The sequence below is a fragment of the Bubalus bubalis genome, chromosome 9, assembly GCF_019923935.1.
Source record: "Bubalus bubalis isolate 160015118507 breed Murrah chromosome 9, NDDB_SH_1, whole genome shotgun sequence".
NCBI classification, from domain to species: domain Eukaryota; kingdom Metazoa; phylum Chordata; class Mammalia; order Artiodactyla; family Bovidae; genus Bubalus; species Bubalus bubalis.
In genome coordinates this window covers 100,394,750-100,414,154 of record NC_059165.1, presented here as the reverse complement: position 1 = coordinate 100,414,154, position 19,405 = coordinate 100,394,750, and the positions used below count along the sequence as shown (strand labels likewise).

The window sequence follows — 19,405 nt, the reverse complement described above, 5'->3', positions numbered from 1 at the left end:
AGAAATTTAATGTTCAGTAGATATATTTCAAATCAATGTATGGAAGATGGCATGTGAAGTCAGGAAAGTCACAATAACTCCTGCAATAAATCACATCAAGATAGCAGGTTATTTATTCAGGAAAAATTATTGAATGAACAAATTCCAAGTATACTAACAATCTACCAAATAAACATTGGAAGATGAAGAACAATGCCCTAGGCAAGGCTAAAGCAAAATCCACATAGTAAATAATTGAAAACTAGACCAAAATAAAAGTTTGTAACGACATAGCTGTCAATTTCATCTTACTTCAATTGGAATGAGGATGATGTTTACCCTGTTTACTATCAACGTGAGCACAGACATGCAGCATCATCAAGTGAGCCTGATGTTCACAGATAACTCCTATCTGCAGAGGTCAGAAAATGTGCAGTGAATAGAGTGTGAAAGTCATCTTGGACCCATTGCACAGCATTCAGCTTTTTGATAGGTGCATTCTTAGTATCTGGCTTTCCTGCCAACATAGTTACTGATTCCCATCACTGGAGGCAGCTGTGAGCTAGACAGGTCCATCAGCAATCAAATCCCAGTTTAGAAGGAGTGACTTGACGGTATCTGGTTAATAATGCCTTTCTTCTTCATGTTCCTGGGGCTCCTACTATGGGTAGAAGACCAGCTGAATTCAAAGAGAATACAACTGTGACTTATACACATATTTTCATTTTAAAAAACTGCATTTGAAAGGAGTAACCTCACCTTAATTTCTTTGTTAAAACACTATTTGGTGTTACTGAGCTTGCTTTTCTTCATTCTTTTATCCCAGTGAAAATGCATGATCTTGCTCTAGTCTCCAAAGTAAGATGATTCAGCATTCCCTTTACTGAGAATATTCTTAGGGGCTTAAAATTACTGACACTGTTGCTTCCAGCATAGCTGCCTCTCAAATTAAAGTGAATATCTTCTCTCTTTCGTTTACCCTTCTCCAGGAATAAAATAGGTAACAGGTTTTCGGGGGCGGGGAGGCGGAAATATGGTAACAAAAGACACCACAATCAGAGTTTAAAGGTGTGATACCATTAAAAATTTTGCATTTTGTTTTTTCAAAACAAAGATATATACACACATCATGCACATGTATATATTCTTAACAATTTAAGTAAATACAATGAATAAAATAGTTTGCAAAAGATCAGATCAGATCACATCAGTCACTCAGTCGTGTCCGACTCTTTGGGACCCCATGAATCGCAGCACGCCAGGCCTCCCTGTCCATCACCAATTCCTGGAATTCACTCAGACTCACATCCATTGAGTCAGTGATGCCATCCAGCCATCTCATCCTCTGTCGTCCCCTTCTCCTCCTGTCCCCAATCCCTCCCAGCATCAGAGTCTTTTCCAATGAGTCAACTCTTCACATGAGGTGGCCAAAGTACTGGAGTTTCAGCTTTAGCATCATTCCTTCCAAAAGAAATCTCAGGGCTGATCTCCTTCAGAATGGACTGGTTGGATCTCCTTGCAGTCCAAGGACTCTCAAGAGTCTTCTCCAACACCACAGTTCAAAAGCATCAATTCTTCGGTGCTCAGCCTTCTTCACAGTCCAACTCTCACATCCATACATGACCACAGGAAAAACCATAGCCTTGACTAGACAAATCTTTGTTGGCAAAGTAATGTCTCTGCTTTTCAATATGCTATCTAGGTTGGTCATAACTTTCCTTCCAAGGAGTAAGTGTCTTTTAATTTCATGGATGCAGTCACCATCTGTAGTGATTTTGGAGTGCCCCAAAATAAAGTCTGACACTGTTTCCACTGTTTCCCCATCCATTTCCCATGAAGTGATGGGACTGGATGCCATGATCTTCGTTTTCTGAATGTTGAGCTTTAAGCCAACTTTTTCACTCTCCACTTTCACTTTCATCAAGAGGCTTTTGAGTTCCTCTTCACTTTCTGCCAAAAGGGTGGTGTCATCTGCATATCTGAGGTTATTGATATTTCTCCCGGCAATCAAAGTACCATGAAAATACAAAAATACATGAAAATTTCAACTACACTGATAATCAAAGAAATACAAATTTTTCTGAGATTAAAGTAAATTGTTTATCCATCAAATTGGGGAAGTTGAAAACATTTGATAATGTATAATTACAAGATTCCTAAGTCTCTTAATGTTTAAATGCAAACCTCACAGAATCTTATAAATGTAAAGTTGAAAATTCCTTTACACGTTATCTAGACTGATTCTTTACAAATTATACTGTCATCTATTAAGGGGGAAAAAAAAAACACCTGTGCCTCCTTCAGAGACAGTGGCTCATAAGCTTGAAGTTTTGACCTTTTTGTACCCACTGGAGAAGGGAAAGGCTACCTACTCAAGTATTCTGGCGTGGAGAATTCCATGAACTGCATAGTCCATGGGGTCACAAAGAGTGGGACACGACTGAGCGACTTTCACATAGTATTTGTACAGAAATACTCATTGAAGGTGGTTTTTGAATCTTTTTGGTATCAGCTCAGTTCAGTTCAGTCACTCAGTCGTGTCCGACTCTCTGCGACCTCATGAACCGCAGCATGCCAGGCCTCGATGTCCATCACCAACTTCCAGAGTCCACCCAAACTCATTTCCATAGAGTCAGTGATGCCATTAGATCAGTTTATTTTTCTCCCTTAGTTCTTATCTCATCATAACAAAGATTTGAAATGACAGAATAGTCACAGTTCAAGAAGGCAGGGTTTCTCAGCTCTTGTATCATCATAGCATGGATTTGAGATAATAGCCTAGTTATAGCTCAAGTAGGCAGGATTTATTAAGGAGACAGCAGATAGTGCGCCCTCAAGGTTATCGTCTCATCAACAGACTAGTTACAGCTCAAGTAGGCTAGTTTGAGCTCAAGAAGGCAGCAGGCAGTAGACAGTACACCCTCAAGATGGGAGATAAGGCTGACCCCACAGAAGAGATTTGATCTCTCTTGTCTTATACTTTCTGTCTCATCCTCCTGGAGACTGATTGTTTCACCTTTATGCAAAATAGAGTTTGTACCCACCACCAATCAAGAAAGGGAATGCAAAAAGGCATATACTCAAGACCAATAAGGTAATGGAACGTGTTCTGGGCATGTTTTCTTACCAGAGGCTCTCACTCAAGTCTTTAGCTTCCTCTTTTGCAGGTTTTTTCTTTGTTTGCCCTCTGCATGGCTTTTGCTAGCCACCATCTTGGACTCCCCTTTCCATTCTAACGACCTAATATATAATGAATTAACTTCCTGACATTTTTAAGTTCCTATATCTTAGTCTTCTATTAATTTCATTCTAAGTGAGGTAATGGAGAAGGCAATAGCAACCCATTCCAGTACTCTTGCCTGGAAAATCCCATGGACAGAGGAGCCTGGTGGGCTGCAGTTCATGGGGTCGCGCGAAGAGTCAGACATGACTGAGCGAATTCCCTTTCACTTTTCATTTTCATGCATTGGAGAAGAGAATGGCAACCCACTCCACTGTTCTTGCCTGGAGAATCCCAGGGACGGGGGAGCCTGGTGTGCTCCGTCTATGGGGTCACACAGAGTCGGACACGACTGAAGTGACTTAGCAGCAAGTGAGATAAATAATGGACTAATTCATATGTCACTTAAACCAACTGACAACAAAAATTTTTATATTAAAAATGAAAAAAGTATGGCAGCAAGAGTGTTAATGGAATATAGGAAGTTGACCTTATCCTATAGCACCAATGGCACTTTGAATGCCATTAAATAGAAGAGTTGTAGAATTTATCATAATGTAAAATATATATACTCTACAACCCAAGATTAGAACCACATAATGCCTCTTGTAAGGAAAATATCAAATGTTCTCCTTATGGTACTTTTGAGATATTCACTGCAGCATTATTTTATGGGCATAAAAATAGAGAATGAAAAAACATAATTTCCTCATGTTGTAAAATCTGGATACATGCAACAGCAGCAGAAAAGAAAAATGTGGATTTACATGCAATGACATGAAAGAACTCCCCAAGAACTGCTGCTGCTGCTGCTAAGTCACTTCAGTCGTGTCCGACTCTGTGTGACCCCACAGACAGCGGCTCACCAGGCTCCCCCGTCCCTGGGATTCTCCAGGCAAGAACACTGGAGTGGGTTGCCATTTCCTTCTCCAATGCATGAAAGTGAAAAGTCAAAGTGAAGTCGCTCAGTCATGTCCAACTCTTAGCGACTCCATGGACTGCAGCCTACCAGGCTCCTCCATCCATGGGATTTTCCAGGCAAGAGTACTGAAGTGGGGTGCCATTGCCTTCTCCACCCCAAGAACTATTGCTGACTAAAGAAACTTTGAAGACAAAGTTCATAGCATGAAAAACCCTACTTGAAACACAATGACATCCAAAATATGTATCAGTTCAGTTCAGTTCAGTTCAGTCACTCAGTCGTGTCCGACTCTGCAACCCCATGAATCGCAGCACACCAGGCCTCCCTGTCCATCACCAACTCCTGGAGTTCACTCAGACTCATGTCCATCGAGTTAGTGATGCCATTAAGCCATCTCATCCTCTGTCCTCCCCTTCTCCTCCTGCCCCCAATCCCTCCCAGCATCAGAGTCTTTTCCAATGAGTCAACTCTTCGCATGAGGTGGCCAAAGTACTGGAGTTTCAGCTTTAGCATCATTCCTTCCAAAGAAATCCCAGGGCTGATCTCCTTCAGAATGAACTGGATGGATCTTTTTGCAGTCCAAGGGACTCTCAAGAGTCTTCTCCAACACCACAGTTCAAAAGCATCAATTCTTCGGCGCTCAGCCTTCTTCACAGTCCAATTCTCACATCCATACATGACCACAGGAAAAACCATAGCCTTGACTAGATGAACCTTTGTTGGCAAAGTAATGTCTCTGCTTTTCAATATGCTATCTAGGTTGGTCATAACTTTCCTTCCAAGGAGTAAGCAGATCTGTAGTGATTTTGGAGCCCAGAGAAATAAAGTCAGCCACTGTTTCCACTGTTTCCCCACCTATCTGCCATGAAGTGATGGGACCGGATGCCATGATCTTCATTTTCTGAATGTTGAGTTTTAAGCCAACTTCTTCACTCTCCTCTTTCACTTTCCTCAAGAGGCTTTTTAGTTCCTCTTCACTTTCTGCCATCAGGGTGGTGTCATCTGCATATCTGAGGTTATTGATATTTCTCCCTGCAATCTTGATTCCAGCTTGTGCTTCTTCCAGTCCAGCATTTCTCATGATGTACTCTGCATATAAGTTAAATAAGCAGGGTAACAATATACAGCCTTGATGGACTCCTTTTCCTATTTGGAACCAGTCTGTTGTTCCATGTCCAGTTCTAACTGTTACTTCCTAACCTGCATACAGGTTTCTCAAGAGGCAGGTCAGGTGGTCTGATATTCCCATCTCTTTCAGAATTTTCCACAGTTTATTGTGATCCACACAGTCAAAGGCTTTGGCATAGTCAATAAGGCAGAAATAGATGTTTTTCTGGAGCTCTCTTGCTTTTCCCATGATCCAGCGGATGTTGGCAATTTGATCTCTGGTTCCTCTGCCTTTTCTAAAACCAGCTTGAACATCTGGAAGTTCAAGGTTCATGTATTGCTGAAGCCTGGCTTGGAGAATTTTGAGCATTTATTAGCATGTGTATAAACATCTTATATATCAGACAAACATAAGACTCTAAAAGATTTAGAGAAGCAAGATAGGACAAAAACAAGTTTGTAAATATGGAGAACAGAGGTCAGAGAGGGGAAGTGGGTGAAGGGGATCAAAAGGTACAAGCATCCAGTTATAAAATAAGTCATGTAGATATAACATGCAACAAAGCAACAATAGCTAATAATATTTTATTACAAAGTTTCTAACAAAGTAAACCTTTTTTTTTAATATTCCATTCAAAATTTAATGATTCTAAATCAGTCTTATCTGTTGACAGTAATCACAGTGAGAGGCGTTCTCTCTCTCTCTCTCTCTCTCTTCCTCCCTCCCTCCCTCCCTCTCTCCATACTCACCAGATTAAGCAATCAGGAAATTTATTGTCTTACATATTGGGAAGTTCTGAGGTCAAACAAACTTCAGCATTGGGTGATTCAGCTGATCAACAATGTCATCAAGGTCCATTTTTCTGCTCTGCCTTTCTTACTGGACTGGTGCCCCTTTTCAGGCTTCTGGATGGAGCCATTCCAGCATTGCATCCAGAAATTGCAATGCTCAGAAAGAAAAGGGATATCAGGGGTTTTTTCTTAGGAAGGAGGAATCTTACTAGAAGCCCCACAGCTTTTGGTCCTCATTGCAAGAATGGAATCACCAATCCATTCTGAAACCAATCTCTGACTGGGGATGGGGCACCGTAGCTGTTTATGGTCAAATAGAATGTACCTTAGAAATGGGGCGGGGGTGGAAGGGGGCGGTGGTCATCGTTGTTCATAACTGGAGCTCTTGGACCTTGATGACTAAGAAAATAAATGTGAGGGACATCAAAGAACACCTGCCTATGAGTTAACTTCCCTAATTCAGTTGAATTTTTTATTGAGTTAATTTTGAATTGGCCAAAAAGTTGAAATTTCCTATCACAAGCAAAAACAATTTGTAACTCTGTGTGGTGATGGATGTTAATGACTTATTTCGGTAATCATTTGGCAATATATACAAATATCAAATAATCCCGTTTCACATTTGAAACTAATATCGTGTAATGTGCCCATTACAACACAATTTTTAAATATCCACTAATAAATAAGAAATATATAATTCTGCTCACTCTGACCTAAAGGCCTCACAGAGGTAAAAAGTCCAGTATGATTATTCATGTTGGGGAGGTTTCCTTATACATAGTATCACACCTTCGGAGAGTGAAAAAGTTTGCTTAAAGCTCAACATTCAGAAAAGAAGATCATGGCATCCGGTCCCATCACTTCATGGCAGATAGATGGGGAAACAGTGGTTGACTTTATTTTTCTGGGCTCCAAAATCACTGCAGATGGTGATTGCAGCCTAAAAGATGCTTACTCCTTGGAAGGAAAGTTATGACCAACCTAGATAGCATATTCAAAAGCAGAAACATTACTTTGCCAACAAAGGTCCATCTAGTCAAGGCTATGGTTTTTCCAGTGGTTATGTATGGATGTGAGAGTTGGACTGTGAAGAAAGCTGAGCACTGAAGAATTGATGCTTTTGAACTGTGGTGTTGGAGAAGACTCTTGAGAGTCCCTTGGACTACAAGGAGATCCAACCAGTCCATTCTGAAGGAGATCAGCCCTGGGATTTCTTTGGAAGGAATGATGCTAAAGCTGAAACTCCAGTACTTTGGCCACCTCATGCGAAGAGTTGACTCATTGGAAAAGACCCTGATGCTGGGAAAGACTGAGGGCAGGAAGAGAAGTGGACAACAGAGGATGAGATGGTTGGATGGCATCACCCACTCTATGGAAATGAGTTTGGGTGGACTCTGGAAGTTAGTGATGGACAGCGAGGCCTGGCGTGCTGCGGTTCATGAGGTCAGACATGACTGAGTGAACTGAACTGAACTGATACCAAAAAGATTAAAAAACCACCTTCAATGAGTATTTCAGTACAAATACTATGTGAAAGTCACTCAGTCGTGTCCCACTCTTTATGACCCCATGGACTATGCAGTTCATGGAATTCTCCAGGCCAGAATACTGGAGTAGGTAGCCTTTCCTTCTCCAGTGGATCTTCCCGACCCAGGAATCGAATTGGGGTCTCCTACATTGCAGGCAGATTCTTTACCAGTTGACCCACAAGGGAAGCCCAAATACTAATTCAGTATAAATACCATGCACATAGTTTAAAAACAGAACTGCAGTTTCTAAGAAGCTAATCATAGGGCAGATTAAAAGGGAAGAAAGAATCCAGATCAGCATTTTCCTCAGTCAACTTCTTCAAAGTGCAAATAACACTTAAAACAAGAAGTCTTTTCAACACACACAGACCAAGATCAGATGTCTTCTGTGGCTGGACTTGCTGGTCTCTACATCATGAAAAACGGCTATCTAAGGTTGCTTCCAGGTGTGTAGAATTATAATACGGTGTATAGACAAATAGAGCTGTTTGGGGACTCTATCCAGTCTGCAAATATTCTCTTCTTTCTTTCATCCTTGATATTTAACTTGCTTTCCTACTATCTCTATAAGGGATAGACAAGTAGAAATTTTAAGGATATTAGCACACTGATAGTAAGTTTCAAAGGAGAAAACTGGTCAAACTTACTTCTGGGCAAATTGGAGACTTAAAGATATCTCATTTTGCCACCTGTATTAGTCCAGGTTTTCCTGAGAAAGAGAATTCACTGGAATGTTTAGAGAGAAGGAAAGAGAAAGGGGTTTATTGAAGGAACTGGTTCATGGGACTGCAGAGGTTGGAAAGTTCAAAATCTACAGGACAGGGAGGCAGGCTGGAAACCCTGGGAAGACCTAATGCTGCTTCTCAAGTCTAGATGCAATCTGGAAGAATTCTCTCTTCCTCAGTGAGGTCAGTCTTTTTATTATAAGGTTTTCAACTGTTATTTGGCAAAACTAATACAATTTTGTAAAGTTTAAAAATAAAAATAAATTTAAAAAAAAGAAAAAAAGAAAAAGGATCACCTATATAATGGAGAGTAATCTGCTTTACTCAAAGTCTATGGATTTAAATGTGTGTGTGCATGCGTGTTTAATCTCAAAGTCATCTCAGATTCTTTGGGAACTGATGGACTGTAATCCACCAGGCTTCTCTGTACATGGGATTTCCCAGACAAAAATACTGGAGCAAGTTGCTACTTTCTTCTCCAGGTGATCTTCCCAGCCCAGGGGCTGAACCCACATCTCCTGCTAGGCAGGCAGATTCTTTACCACTGAGTGACCTGGGAAGCCCTGCTTTAAATGTTAATCTCATTTTTAAAAAGCAAAACAAAACTCCGCAGCAGCATCTAGACTAGTGTTTGACAAAATATCTGGGTACTATGGCTGAGACAAGCCTGGTAAACTTTTTTTTTTTTTTTTCAGAAGAGTATAAAACCAACCTATGTGAAAATTCTAATGGCATAAGAAAAACACCATTACTTAATCTATAGGCTTTATGTGGGATGGAATGATTTGAGGGAAACCACTCCAGTATTCTTGCCTGGAAAATCCCATGGACAGAGGAGCCTAGTGGGCTGCAGCCTATGGGGAGGCAAAGAATTTGACACAACTGAGCAACCAACACTTTCAATAGTGAATTGGTGAAAAAACAGTATCAGAAAGGTCAGCTTAATTCTGATGAATCTTTATTTTCTTCACTGTTTAGAATAATACCTGTTACCTAGTAAGTCAAATGTTCCTTACATGTTGTCCTCATTGCTTGTAAATTGTTTTCTGGTTTTTATGAGAATGGCCATATTTCTTATCTTCTGATATGTAGAACATGACTTTCTTAATTCTGGGCACATTTGGGGAAAATTCTGTGCAGACTCACAGATCGTAAAAAATTTTCATAGGGTTCACTGGCTCCCATGGATAAGATAACAGACTCTAATACATGCTCCACATATTGCCTATAAGAGTAAATTTTATCTTTGCACCCATAGTTATTTTCTTTTTTATTCGTTTTTTTTTTTTAAACTTTCATTTTGTATTGGAGTTTAGCCAATTAGGGGCTTTCCAGGTAACACAGAAGGTAAAGAACCCACCTACCAATGCAGGAGACATAATGAGATGTGGGTTTGACCCCTGGGTCAGGAAGATCCTCTGGAGAAGAGAATGGCAATCCACTCCAGTATCTTTGTCTGGAGAATTTCATGGACAAAGGAGCCTGGCAGGCTGCAGTCCATGGGATTGCAAAGAGTAAGACATGTCTGAGTGATTAACACACACACACATATGTCCAATTAATAATGTGATAGCTTCAGGTGAACAGTGAAGGGACTCGGCCATACATGTACATGTATCCATTCTCCCCCGAAATTCCTCCCATCCTGGTTGCCACATAACATTGAGCAGAGTTCCCTGTGCTATGCAGTAGGTCCTTGTTAGTTATCCACTTTAAATATAGCAGTGTGTACATGTCCATCCCCAACTCCCTAAATATCCCTTCCTCCATTCTTCCCACCCCACCGCCCACCCCCCAGCAACCATAAGTTCATTCTCTATGTCTATGAGACTCTTTCTGTTTTGTAAGTTAATTTGTATTACTTCTGTTTAGATTCCACATATAAGGGTTATTTTCATAACAGAAAACTTGATAGTAACTCATTTTCTCAGACCAAACTGGGAGATCAAGAAAAAAGGCTGTGCTCTTGATACACTATAGCAGGACCAGGAGTTCACTTGGAAGGAACCATAGAAGTCATTGGACTTCCCTGGTGGCTCAGATGGTAAAGAATCTGCTGAAATGCAGGAGACCCAGATTTGATCCCTGGGTGGGGAAGATGCCCTGGAGAAAGGAATGGCTACCTACTCTAGTATTCTTGCCTGGAGAATTCCATGGACAGAGGAGTCACCTTGTGGGCTACAGTCCTTGGGGTCACAAAGAGTCAGACATGACTGAGCCACTAACTCTTTCAGTTTCATAGAAGTTATTGGTGCTATATGTGGAGAGGCCATTTAACAAGGTTATAGTGACTCTACCTTAGTTCTTCTACCTTAGAAGTTTCCTTAGTTCTTACTTCTCATATGCTCTAAACTCCCTGTCTCCTGATTCCAGGGCTCCATGCCCTGCTGACATAATTGTGAGCTAGGGCTCCAACTCAGGGCTGTTTCATTTCTACTACCCATACCCATCTGTGTCATGTATGTTAAACGTGAAGAGAGATCCTGAAAGAGAAACCTTCAGAGCAGATTTCTGCCACTGTCAGAGAACAAATAACCTAGGTACAACAATCTAAAGAACTTTCTCCTCCACAATTTAACACTTCCACTGGAAGAGGTTGGAATTTCAAAGATGTGTTGCTAACATCAGCTGTCGGTCTATATATTGCCTGTCCTTTACCTGTAGCACCTGATTTTTCCATGAGGACTGTGTCCATTGCTGACTGACTCCTCAGGGAGACCCAAGACTCAGGTGAAAGGCTGAGTTCTTGATTCTGAGTGCAGTACAGGAGAATATGACATGCCACTGGAAAGCTGAAGGATACAGGGCTCAGAAACACATCCCCAGGTGGCAATGGCTATGGGGACAGGAGATGAAAATGAGTGTGACTCTACCCTGTCATCTTTCTGTTTTTCTGCCCCCAGGATTCTTGATTCTGCTGTTTTTGCCATTGGAATCCACATCTTTGAACAAGAAACGTAAGTTTGTTCAGCCAGCCCCATTAGTGACATAAGCTGTGGAGCATATGCTGGGGTCTGTGTCCTCTTACCAACAAAGGAAGAAGAAAGTAGGCTTATGCTGAATGTAAGGTCCAGACACAGTTTTATGAATGTAAAAGAAGCTATTCCTCCCCACTCCAACATGCTCAGAAGTTTTTGTCTCTTCCTATTCCAAGAGAGGGCTTCCCAGCTGACTCAGTGGTAAAGAATGTGCCTGCCAATGCAAGAGACACAGGTTTAATTCCTGGATCATGAAGATCCCCTGGAGGAGGAAAATGGCAACTCACTCCAGCATTCTTGCCTGGAGAATCCCCTGGAGCCTGGTGGGCTAAAGTTCATGGGGTCACAAATAGTCAGACATGACTTAGTGACTAAACAAAAGTAACTTCCAATGGAAGCCATCCCATCCTTTCCTTCCCTTCCTCTATTATTAGATCACCAGCCTGAAGCAGGCTTTGTTCATTCCTTGACAATTCCTTGACCTCCATCCCCACTGCTTCTTCCCTCACAGCCTGTGCTTGGTGGTGCCCTCCAAACCCTCCATGTGTCAACACTGATGCCTGCCGCTGCATTCCAGGATTCAGTTCTGTATCTGAGGACAGCTTCACCAGCCCCTTGAAGAGTTGCCATGGTACAGAGCCTTGGGGTGGTGGAAATGCTCAGACAGATTTGGGGAGAGGCTGTGGTACATCTATAGCATTCAGCTCTGAGGGCAGCACAGAAGCACCTTGTTGAGAATAAGAAAGGAGACACTTTAAGAAAGCATGAAGGAAGTGAGCAGTCCCAGAGGGGCTGCAAATTTAATTGATACCAACAATGGAAAAAAGTCCTGTCCTCCACATCATCACTAACACTTGTTCTTTCTTGTCTTTTTGATAATAGTTATTATAACAAGTGTGAGGTGATATCTGGTTTTTATTTCCATTTCATTGATTGGTGATGTTGATCACCTTTTCATGTACCTGTTGGCCATTTGGTAGTCTTCTTTGGAAAAACGTCTATTCAGATCATCTACCCATTTTTTACTCAATCACTTTATTGGTTCTTTTTTTTTTAATTTTATTTTATTTTTAGACTTTACATAACTGTATTAGTTTTGCCAAATATCAAAATGAATCCACCACAGGTATACACGTGTTCCCCATTCTGAACCCTCCTCCTTCCTCCCTCCCCATTCCCTCCCTCTGGGTCGTCCCAGTGCACCAGCCCCAAGCATCCAGTATCGTGCATCGAACCTGGACTGGCAACTCATTTCATACATGATATTTTACATGTTTCAATGCCATTCTCCCAAATCTTCCCACCCTCTTCCTCTCCCACAGAGTCCATAAGTCTGTTCTATACATCAGTGTCTCTTTTGCTGTCTCGCACACAGGGTTGTTTTTTGCTATTGAGTCATATGAGTTCTTTATATATTTTGGATATTAACCCCTTATGTATGTATGATTTGTAAATTATTATCCGATATTGTAGATTTTCTTTTCATTTTTTGGATAGATTCCTTTGCTGTACAGTCTTGCCTGATAGCTCAGTTGGTAAAGAATCTGTCTGCAATGCAAGAGACGCTGGTTCAATTCCTGGGTTAGAAAGATCCTCTGGAGAAAGGATAGGCTACCCACTCCAAAATTATTGGGCTTCCCTTGTGACTCAGCTGGTAAAGAATCTGCCTGCAATGTGGGAGACCTGGGTTCTATCCTTTGGTGGGGAAGATCCCCTGGAGAAGGGAACAGCTACCCACTCAAGTATTCTGGCCTGGAGAATTCCATGTGTTGTAGAGTCCATGAGGTGGGACACGACTGAGTGATTTCACTTCATTTTGCTGTACAGAGCTGTGTAGTTTGATAGAGTCCCACCTCTCTAGTTTGCTTTTGTTGCTTTGCTTTTGCTGTCAAATCAAAAAAAAAAAAAAAGTTATTACCATGACCAATGTCAAGGAGCTTATACAGTATGTTTTTTTTCTATGAATTTTATGATTTCAAGGTAGCCTGAGTTTTGTAATTAGCAAATTCAGCCTCAAAGAGATTGAGTGATGTCCAAAGTTATATAACTAATAAGGTAGTAAAAACAGACCATGTCTAAAGCCAAGGAGTTTTTATTCTTCAAAAAAATAGAACCACAAAAGGAAATTACTAAACATAAAGTTAAGATGAAAACTTTTGTTATGGATATTTTACTGCAATTTTTTTTAATGAGGGAAAAGAAAATTATATGATTTTTCATCAAGAAATATTCTTCATCTACTCAAAATAGTCTGAGTTATTGGTAATAAAATAAATTATTCCTAGCATATTTGAAACAATGAGTGAAAAAAAAAAAAGAAAAAACCAACAATATTCTAGAATACTAGAATTCTGGGTGATTCCCCCCCCCCCCTTTTTTTTTTTTACTTTTTCCCTGTTTGCTAAGTATCCATGTATTATTTAAAATTTGGGAGAAAGTAAATTTTATTAAAGAAAGGAAAAGATGTTGCAATTACTGCACAGCCCTTACTTGACCCTGGAAGTATCCAAAAGATTCCTTTGTAAACTTGCATGTGTGTGTCTCAAGGAGATATGCAGACTCTTGAACATGGAGACGAAATCTGGCTGCTGCTGTAACTGGATTCCAGCTCCTTCCTTGGACTACACTTGTCAGGTTGAGAATCTCCCATCCTTATGTCCTCTCCTTCCAGCACTCATTCCCATATGCCCCCACTCACTCCTCCCTATCCCTCAGCCTTTAATATGGGTCTCCATCTGAGAGGAGGAAATCTCAGTTGATCAGATGCGGGCTGAACAACAATTCCTCAGGTGTGCACATCTCCCCCTTCCATTCATATCCTTATGTTAATACTACCCACAACCTGGACCTGGGGCCTTAGAAGGGAATGTCAAAAGTCTGGATAAGAAACTCTGACCTGGGAAAGACCAGTTGTCTACCCTGACTGATCATGACCATGTGAGTCCTTCCAGGCTTTAAACGTCTTTGGCCCCCTGACTGGAAGGAGATCATATATGTTCAAGAGCCAAACATTCTATTCCTGAATTTTTACTAAGTTGCTGTAGTTTTTAGCATTGGTGTCCAGCACTTGCTCTATGGTTCCCTGACCTATTCCAAGGGGACCTGGCTCATGGGCACCTTTCCTCCTAAGTTTGGAACAGGGAGAGGTAAAATGCCAGAGAATACCTGCAGCTGTGAGCTGCTTCCTCTTTCCCATGCATAACAGGCTCTGATAAAATGGGATTTCTACCGAAGTGGAGAGAGCAAGTCTCCCCTAGAGACATCCTGGGGAATCTCAAGAAGTCTTAACATGAGAGCTGAGGGAGCGCTTGATGAAGATTGTGGGGTGTGCTAGGACTGCTATGACTAAAGTGGAGGGGATCAATGGGTAAGAGCCTGATCACCTACCCCTAACCTCAGCTGTAAATGATGGATATCACTCTGGACAATCCTCCAGCCATGACTGCCTCCATTTCTTCAGCATCTTGGGAAGCCTTCAGTGTCACTGTCACTCACAGTTAGGAATGACTGGAGCTCAAATGCATGTCCCTGATGATGCAAACAGCAACCAAGAGGATGGTCCGGAACCAAGTCATTTTTTCTGTCTACCCCAAAAGGCTTGCAGCGGGGAGGCAGACCTCCTTTCAGTCCCCATATGACACAGCAGAGTGTTTGAATCAAGGTACATGCAGATCCAGTCAGAGAGCAGAGATGAGCAGAACAGCAAGCCAGCTTTCTGGAGCAACTGGTGCTAGTTCAGCCTAACCCTACAAGAGCTAATGAGGAGCTGAGTCAGTTCAGTCTTGTGTCAAGATCAGGACGGAGGTGAGTGCCATGTGAATTCACAATGGAATTCATACCTTTGAGAGGTGACATTTTGTCCTATTGTGTTCCAGACATCAACAAGTGTGGACCATCATGGAACGTGTCCTTTGGAATATATGTAGACTGCCAGAACTTTAACAACACAGAGGGTCGATGCAGAGGAATCATAACTCTTTCTCAAAAAGAATTTGAGGACGAGTGTACTAAGAAAATGTTTGGTAAGAAGGAATCCATTTCTTTCATTTCCTCATTCATTAAGTTTGGCCACTTACTCTAGGCCACAGAGGTCTGTTCTCAGCACCTACTTGTATTCCCTCTCTCTCCAAACCCCAAGGGTCAGAACCCCACATAGAGTGCCATTTCTGCAATATTGGATGCCCCCTTGACACTTGGCATCTTATTTTCTCAAAATAAACAGAAGAGTGGTATTCAAGACATTTCAGGAGTTGATGTCCAGTGCAATGAGTCCCAGGGAATTATCTGTATTCTTCATCATTAATTGCCAACATGAGACCTTTCTCACCTGGATCCCATACAGATTTGAGCAAGCTAGGGGTCCTTTCAGACTCTTCTGGAATGATGGACCTGAGAACTCTGTCTAGAAATGTTGGAAGGGGGATATTCAAGGGTGGTCCCATCTTCCCCAGCCAGCCCTGCCCCTGGGTAACCTTACCCAGTTCCTTGGCCACTCAGCCTTTGTCTATTTCACTATGCAAGTATCCACCATGCCCCTGATCAATAATTTCTATTAACAAGCCTATGGGAAACTCAAATGACTGGGACCGGGAGGATGTTATGTCAGAATGGGTAGATGACATGAACCACACCACATATACTCAAAGTGGCTCCCATCTGGCATAGGTGGAAAGAGAGAGTGTCACTGGGCTTCATTGTCCTGGCCCAACTCTCTACTTAGGAGGTCAACAAAGGCCCTACATTGACTCAGACCATTTGAGCCTTGCGCAGAAGGAGCCCACAAGTTTGCATCCCTAGCTGGATGCCCAGGGCAAAGAAGACAGAAACACCAGCCACTCCTCATCCATCAGCACCTGCTTCCTTCTTCAGCCACCCAGCCCTCTCACAAAGCTGGCCTCACTCAGATGATGAGTCTTACCATTTCATTTCAGCTTGGAAAACGCCTTCCAAGGGTACAGGAAATGGATCCTCACAACACCAAGTCTGCATGGCTGGAAGTAGACCTCCACTGTATCCCCAGTCTGGTCCCCAGTGTCCAGGAGCCTCTAGCCTGTCTGGCATCATCTTTACACGCCTCACCCCTTCCTGAAAGCATATTGATGGTCCTGGCTCAGGGATGGGTCTTGGACCAGCTTCATGGAGCTAGAGTGTGAGCTAGCACGGACGGGAGAGCACTATTCTTTCTACAAACGTGTAGCACATGAGGTTCCACAGGGGCTGCGTCTATCAGTGACTGATCCCTCAAGAGGCTGAGAAATGGAGGGGAAGTGTTGATTCCTTGATTCCAAGTAAAGTACAGGAGCCTCAGGAATGTTGCTCAGAGTGATGGGCTATAGAGCCAGAGCCATCCAGTAAGAAGGCAAAGGCCATGGGGATAGTGGTTGCAATTAGAGCTCAACTCTCTCCTCTTTGTCATCTCTGTCTTTCTGCCACAGAACTGAATCTACTACTGCTGAAGACAAAGAACACTGCAGTCCAGAACCTTAAAAGTGAGTCTCTGCACCCAGCCTCATTGGAGACGTAAGCTTGAGAGTGTGTGCCATGGTCTGGGTCCTCTCACCAATAAAATGGGGAAAGGAGGTTTATTCTGCAAAAGTATCCTCTAAGGATACTAACAGCTGTTACTCTTCCCCATTATGTCCAGAGTTTTCTGAGGCTTTTCACTCCTAGTGGCAGCCATTCAACACTTTCCTCCCCTCCTCTACTATTGGGTCTCTAGCATGAAGCTGACTTCCTCAGTTTCTTGGGTCTTCTGACCATGATTTTCATCCACACAGCCTCTATCACAACTCGTTGTGCTCGGTGGTGCCCTCCAAACTCCAAATGTGTTGATGCCAACACCTGTCGCTGCATTCCAGGATTCACATCTTCAACTGGGGAAGTCATCACCAGCCGCTCAGAGACTTGTGATGGTACAGAGGCTTGGGGGTGGCATTAACTTGTGGGTGGCATATGCTTGGGGGTGGTATATAGAGATTGTGTGAGGACACAATGGGACCTCCAGAGCCCTCAGCCATTGGAGCAGCTCAAAAGTATTTTAACAAGCGTAACATAAAAGTGACAGCACAGGAAAGTATGAGGGGAGTGGGTAATCTTGTTTTCATGATCAGCTGGGAGAGGGCTGAGAGCCGACACAGCAGAGCTGGGCTACGACACAGGCTCTTTGACAGTTAGGAAGTTGCTTTCCTCTTTGTGCATTATTTGCTAGTCTGTAAACCAGAGGTAGTCGTTGTACCTACCCCATATGGATGAACTTAGATTTAATATTTACCTTAGTTAAGAAAAGCTAAAGTTTCAGTTCAGTTCAATTCAGTTGCTCAGTCGTGTCCAACTCTTTGTGAACCTATGAACCACAGCACACCAGGCCTCCTTGTCCATCACCAACTGCCGGAGTCCACCCAAACCTATGTCCATTGAGTCAGTGATGCCACCCAACCATCTCATCCTCTGCCATCCCCTTCTCCTCCTGCCCTCAATCTTTCCCAGCATCAGGGTCTTTTCCAATGAGTCAGCTCTTCGCATCAGGTGGCCAAAGTATCAGAGTTTCAGCTTCAACATCAGTCCTTCCAATGAACACCCAGGACTGATTTCCTTTAGGATGGACTGGTTGGATCTCCTTGCAGTCCAAGGGACTCTCAAGAGTCTTCTCCAAAACCACAGTTCAAAAGCATCAATTCTTCAGTGCTCAGCTTTCTTTATAGTCCAACTTTCACATCCATACATGACCACTGGAAAAACCATAGTCTTGACTAGATGGACCTTAGTGCAGAGAAAATTGTCAACACATGAGAGCTATTATCGTCATTCATAGTGTTACACTATTATTATCATTATTATGGCAAAAAGAAAGGAGGGGAATAAATGAACCAACAGAAGGAAAGAAACTCCCAGGAGGAAGCTCAGGCTCTCTCACTATCTCAAGCTCACCAGGAGCTCCTCCTCACTGACCATTGTGGTTTCCCACATCAATCCTCACAGCAGACCCAGGATGCTAGCACACTTAGATTTTTTTTCCCCACCTTCTCCCAGTATGCCCAACTGTCATATTTTATTCTAGGAGTTTTACATTTTCAAGGCAGAATCTTTTTTTCAATAATCATATTTGGGCCCAAAGAGCTTAAGTTATATATCCGAAGTCACACATTTAGTAGGGTCATAGAACCAAGATCCAGATCTAAAATTTAAAGACTTTATTTTCAACAACATAGGATCATAAGGGAAATTGTATTGCTTAAAAAGTTAATAAGATGGTAAATTTTATGTTTTATGAATTTTACAATACTAAAAAGTAGGGGAGAATTATACAGTTTTTACAAGAAATAATCCTTGTCTACTGATAAAAGTTTTTTGATGGACATTTATTGCTACTAAAGAAAAATATTCTTAATATGTGCAATATGATGAGAAAATTTTGAAGAAATTTCTAGGGATCTGTGTAATGGACATAAGAGTGATTTTCTTTCTTTCTTCTTTTTTTTCATGTTTTAAATTATCTTTGTTTTCCAAGTATCCATGTGTTACTTAATATTTTTTATAAAAGTAGATTTTATCAGATTTTGTCAACAAAAAAGGTCTTTGACTGATGTTCAGTCTTTCTGTCACTCTAGAGGTATTCCCAGAGTTTCTTTGATGCATTTGTATGTGTGTCTCATGGAGATTTGTAAACTGCTGAACATGGAGAAGAGATCTGGCTGCTAGTCCCAGCTCCTTCCTAGGAGCACACTTGTCAGGTTGAGGAATTCAGATCTTCATATCCTCCCCTCCTCACACCCCATTTCCACTATCCTGCACTCAATTCCATCTCATCTCATCAACCTTTAAGACAGGTCTCCAGTGACTGCCACTATCTAAGAAGACAGGAAGAAGTCTCAGTGCCCAGTTAGAGGTTGAACTTGAATCCCTCAGTTGTGCATCCCTCCTATATCTTGTTCTGTCTTACTGCAGACCCTCCACCTGGGTCTGGGGCCTTAGAAGGGAAACCCTTAGGTCCAGAGATGAGGACTCTGATCTGGGGGGACCAGACAGCTGCCCTGACTCATCATGATGTCATGAGTCCTGTGAAGCCATAAAGTCTTTGGTTCCCTAATTGGAATACACTGGATCAAGCATTCTGTTCCTTCTTTTTGATTCATTCTAACGTTCATGGTTCTTGT

General features: G+C 42.0%; 1 protein-coding gene across 2 annotated transcripts in view; it reads left to right on the top strand.

Annotated features, from left to right (window-relative positions):
- The first annotated feature begins 7,891 nt into the window (after nucleotides 1-7,891).
- Nucleotides 7,892-19,405, top strand: part of LOC102396538 (adhesion G protein-coupled receptor E2) — a 49,829-nt gene continuing 38,315 nt past the window's right edge. For both annotated transcript variants that reach the window (XM_044948240.1, XM_044948239.1), the window contains exons 1-6: nucleotides 7,892-7,995; nucleotides 11,178-11,231; nucleotides 11,764-11,883; nucleotides 15,128-15,274; nucleotides 16,688-16,741; nucleotides 17,030-17,164. In XM_044948240.1, coding sequence (XP_044804175.1) covers nucleotides 7,929-7,995; nucleotides 11,178-11,231; nucleotides 11,764-11,883; nucleotides 15,128-15,274; nucleotides 16,688-16,741; nucleotides 17,030-17,164 — 577 coding nt within the window. In that variant the 5' untranslated portion in view covers nucleotides 7,892-7,928. The remainder of the gene's footprint in view (nucleotides 7,996-11,177; nucleotides 11,232-11,763; nucleotides 11,884-15,127; nucleotides 15,275-16,687; nucleotides 16,742-17,029; nucleotides 17,165-19,405) is intronic.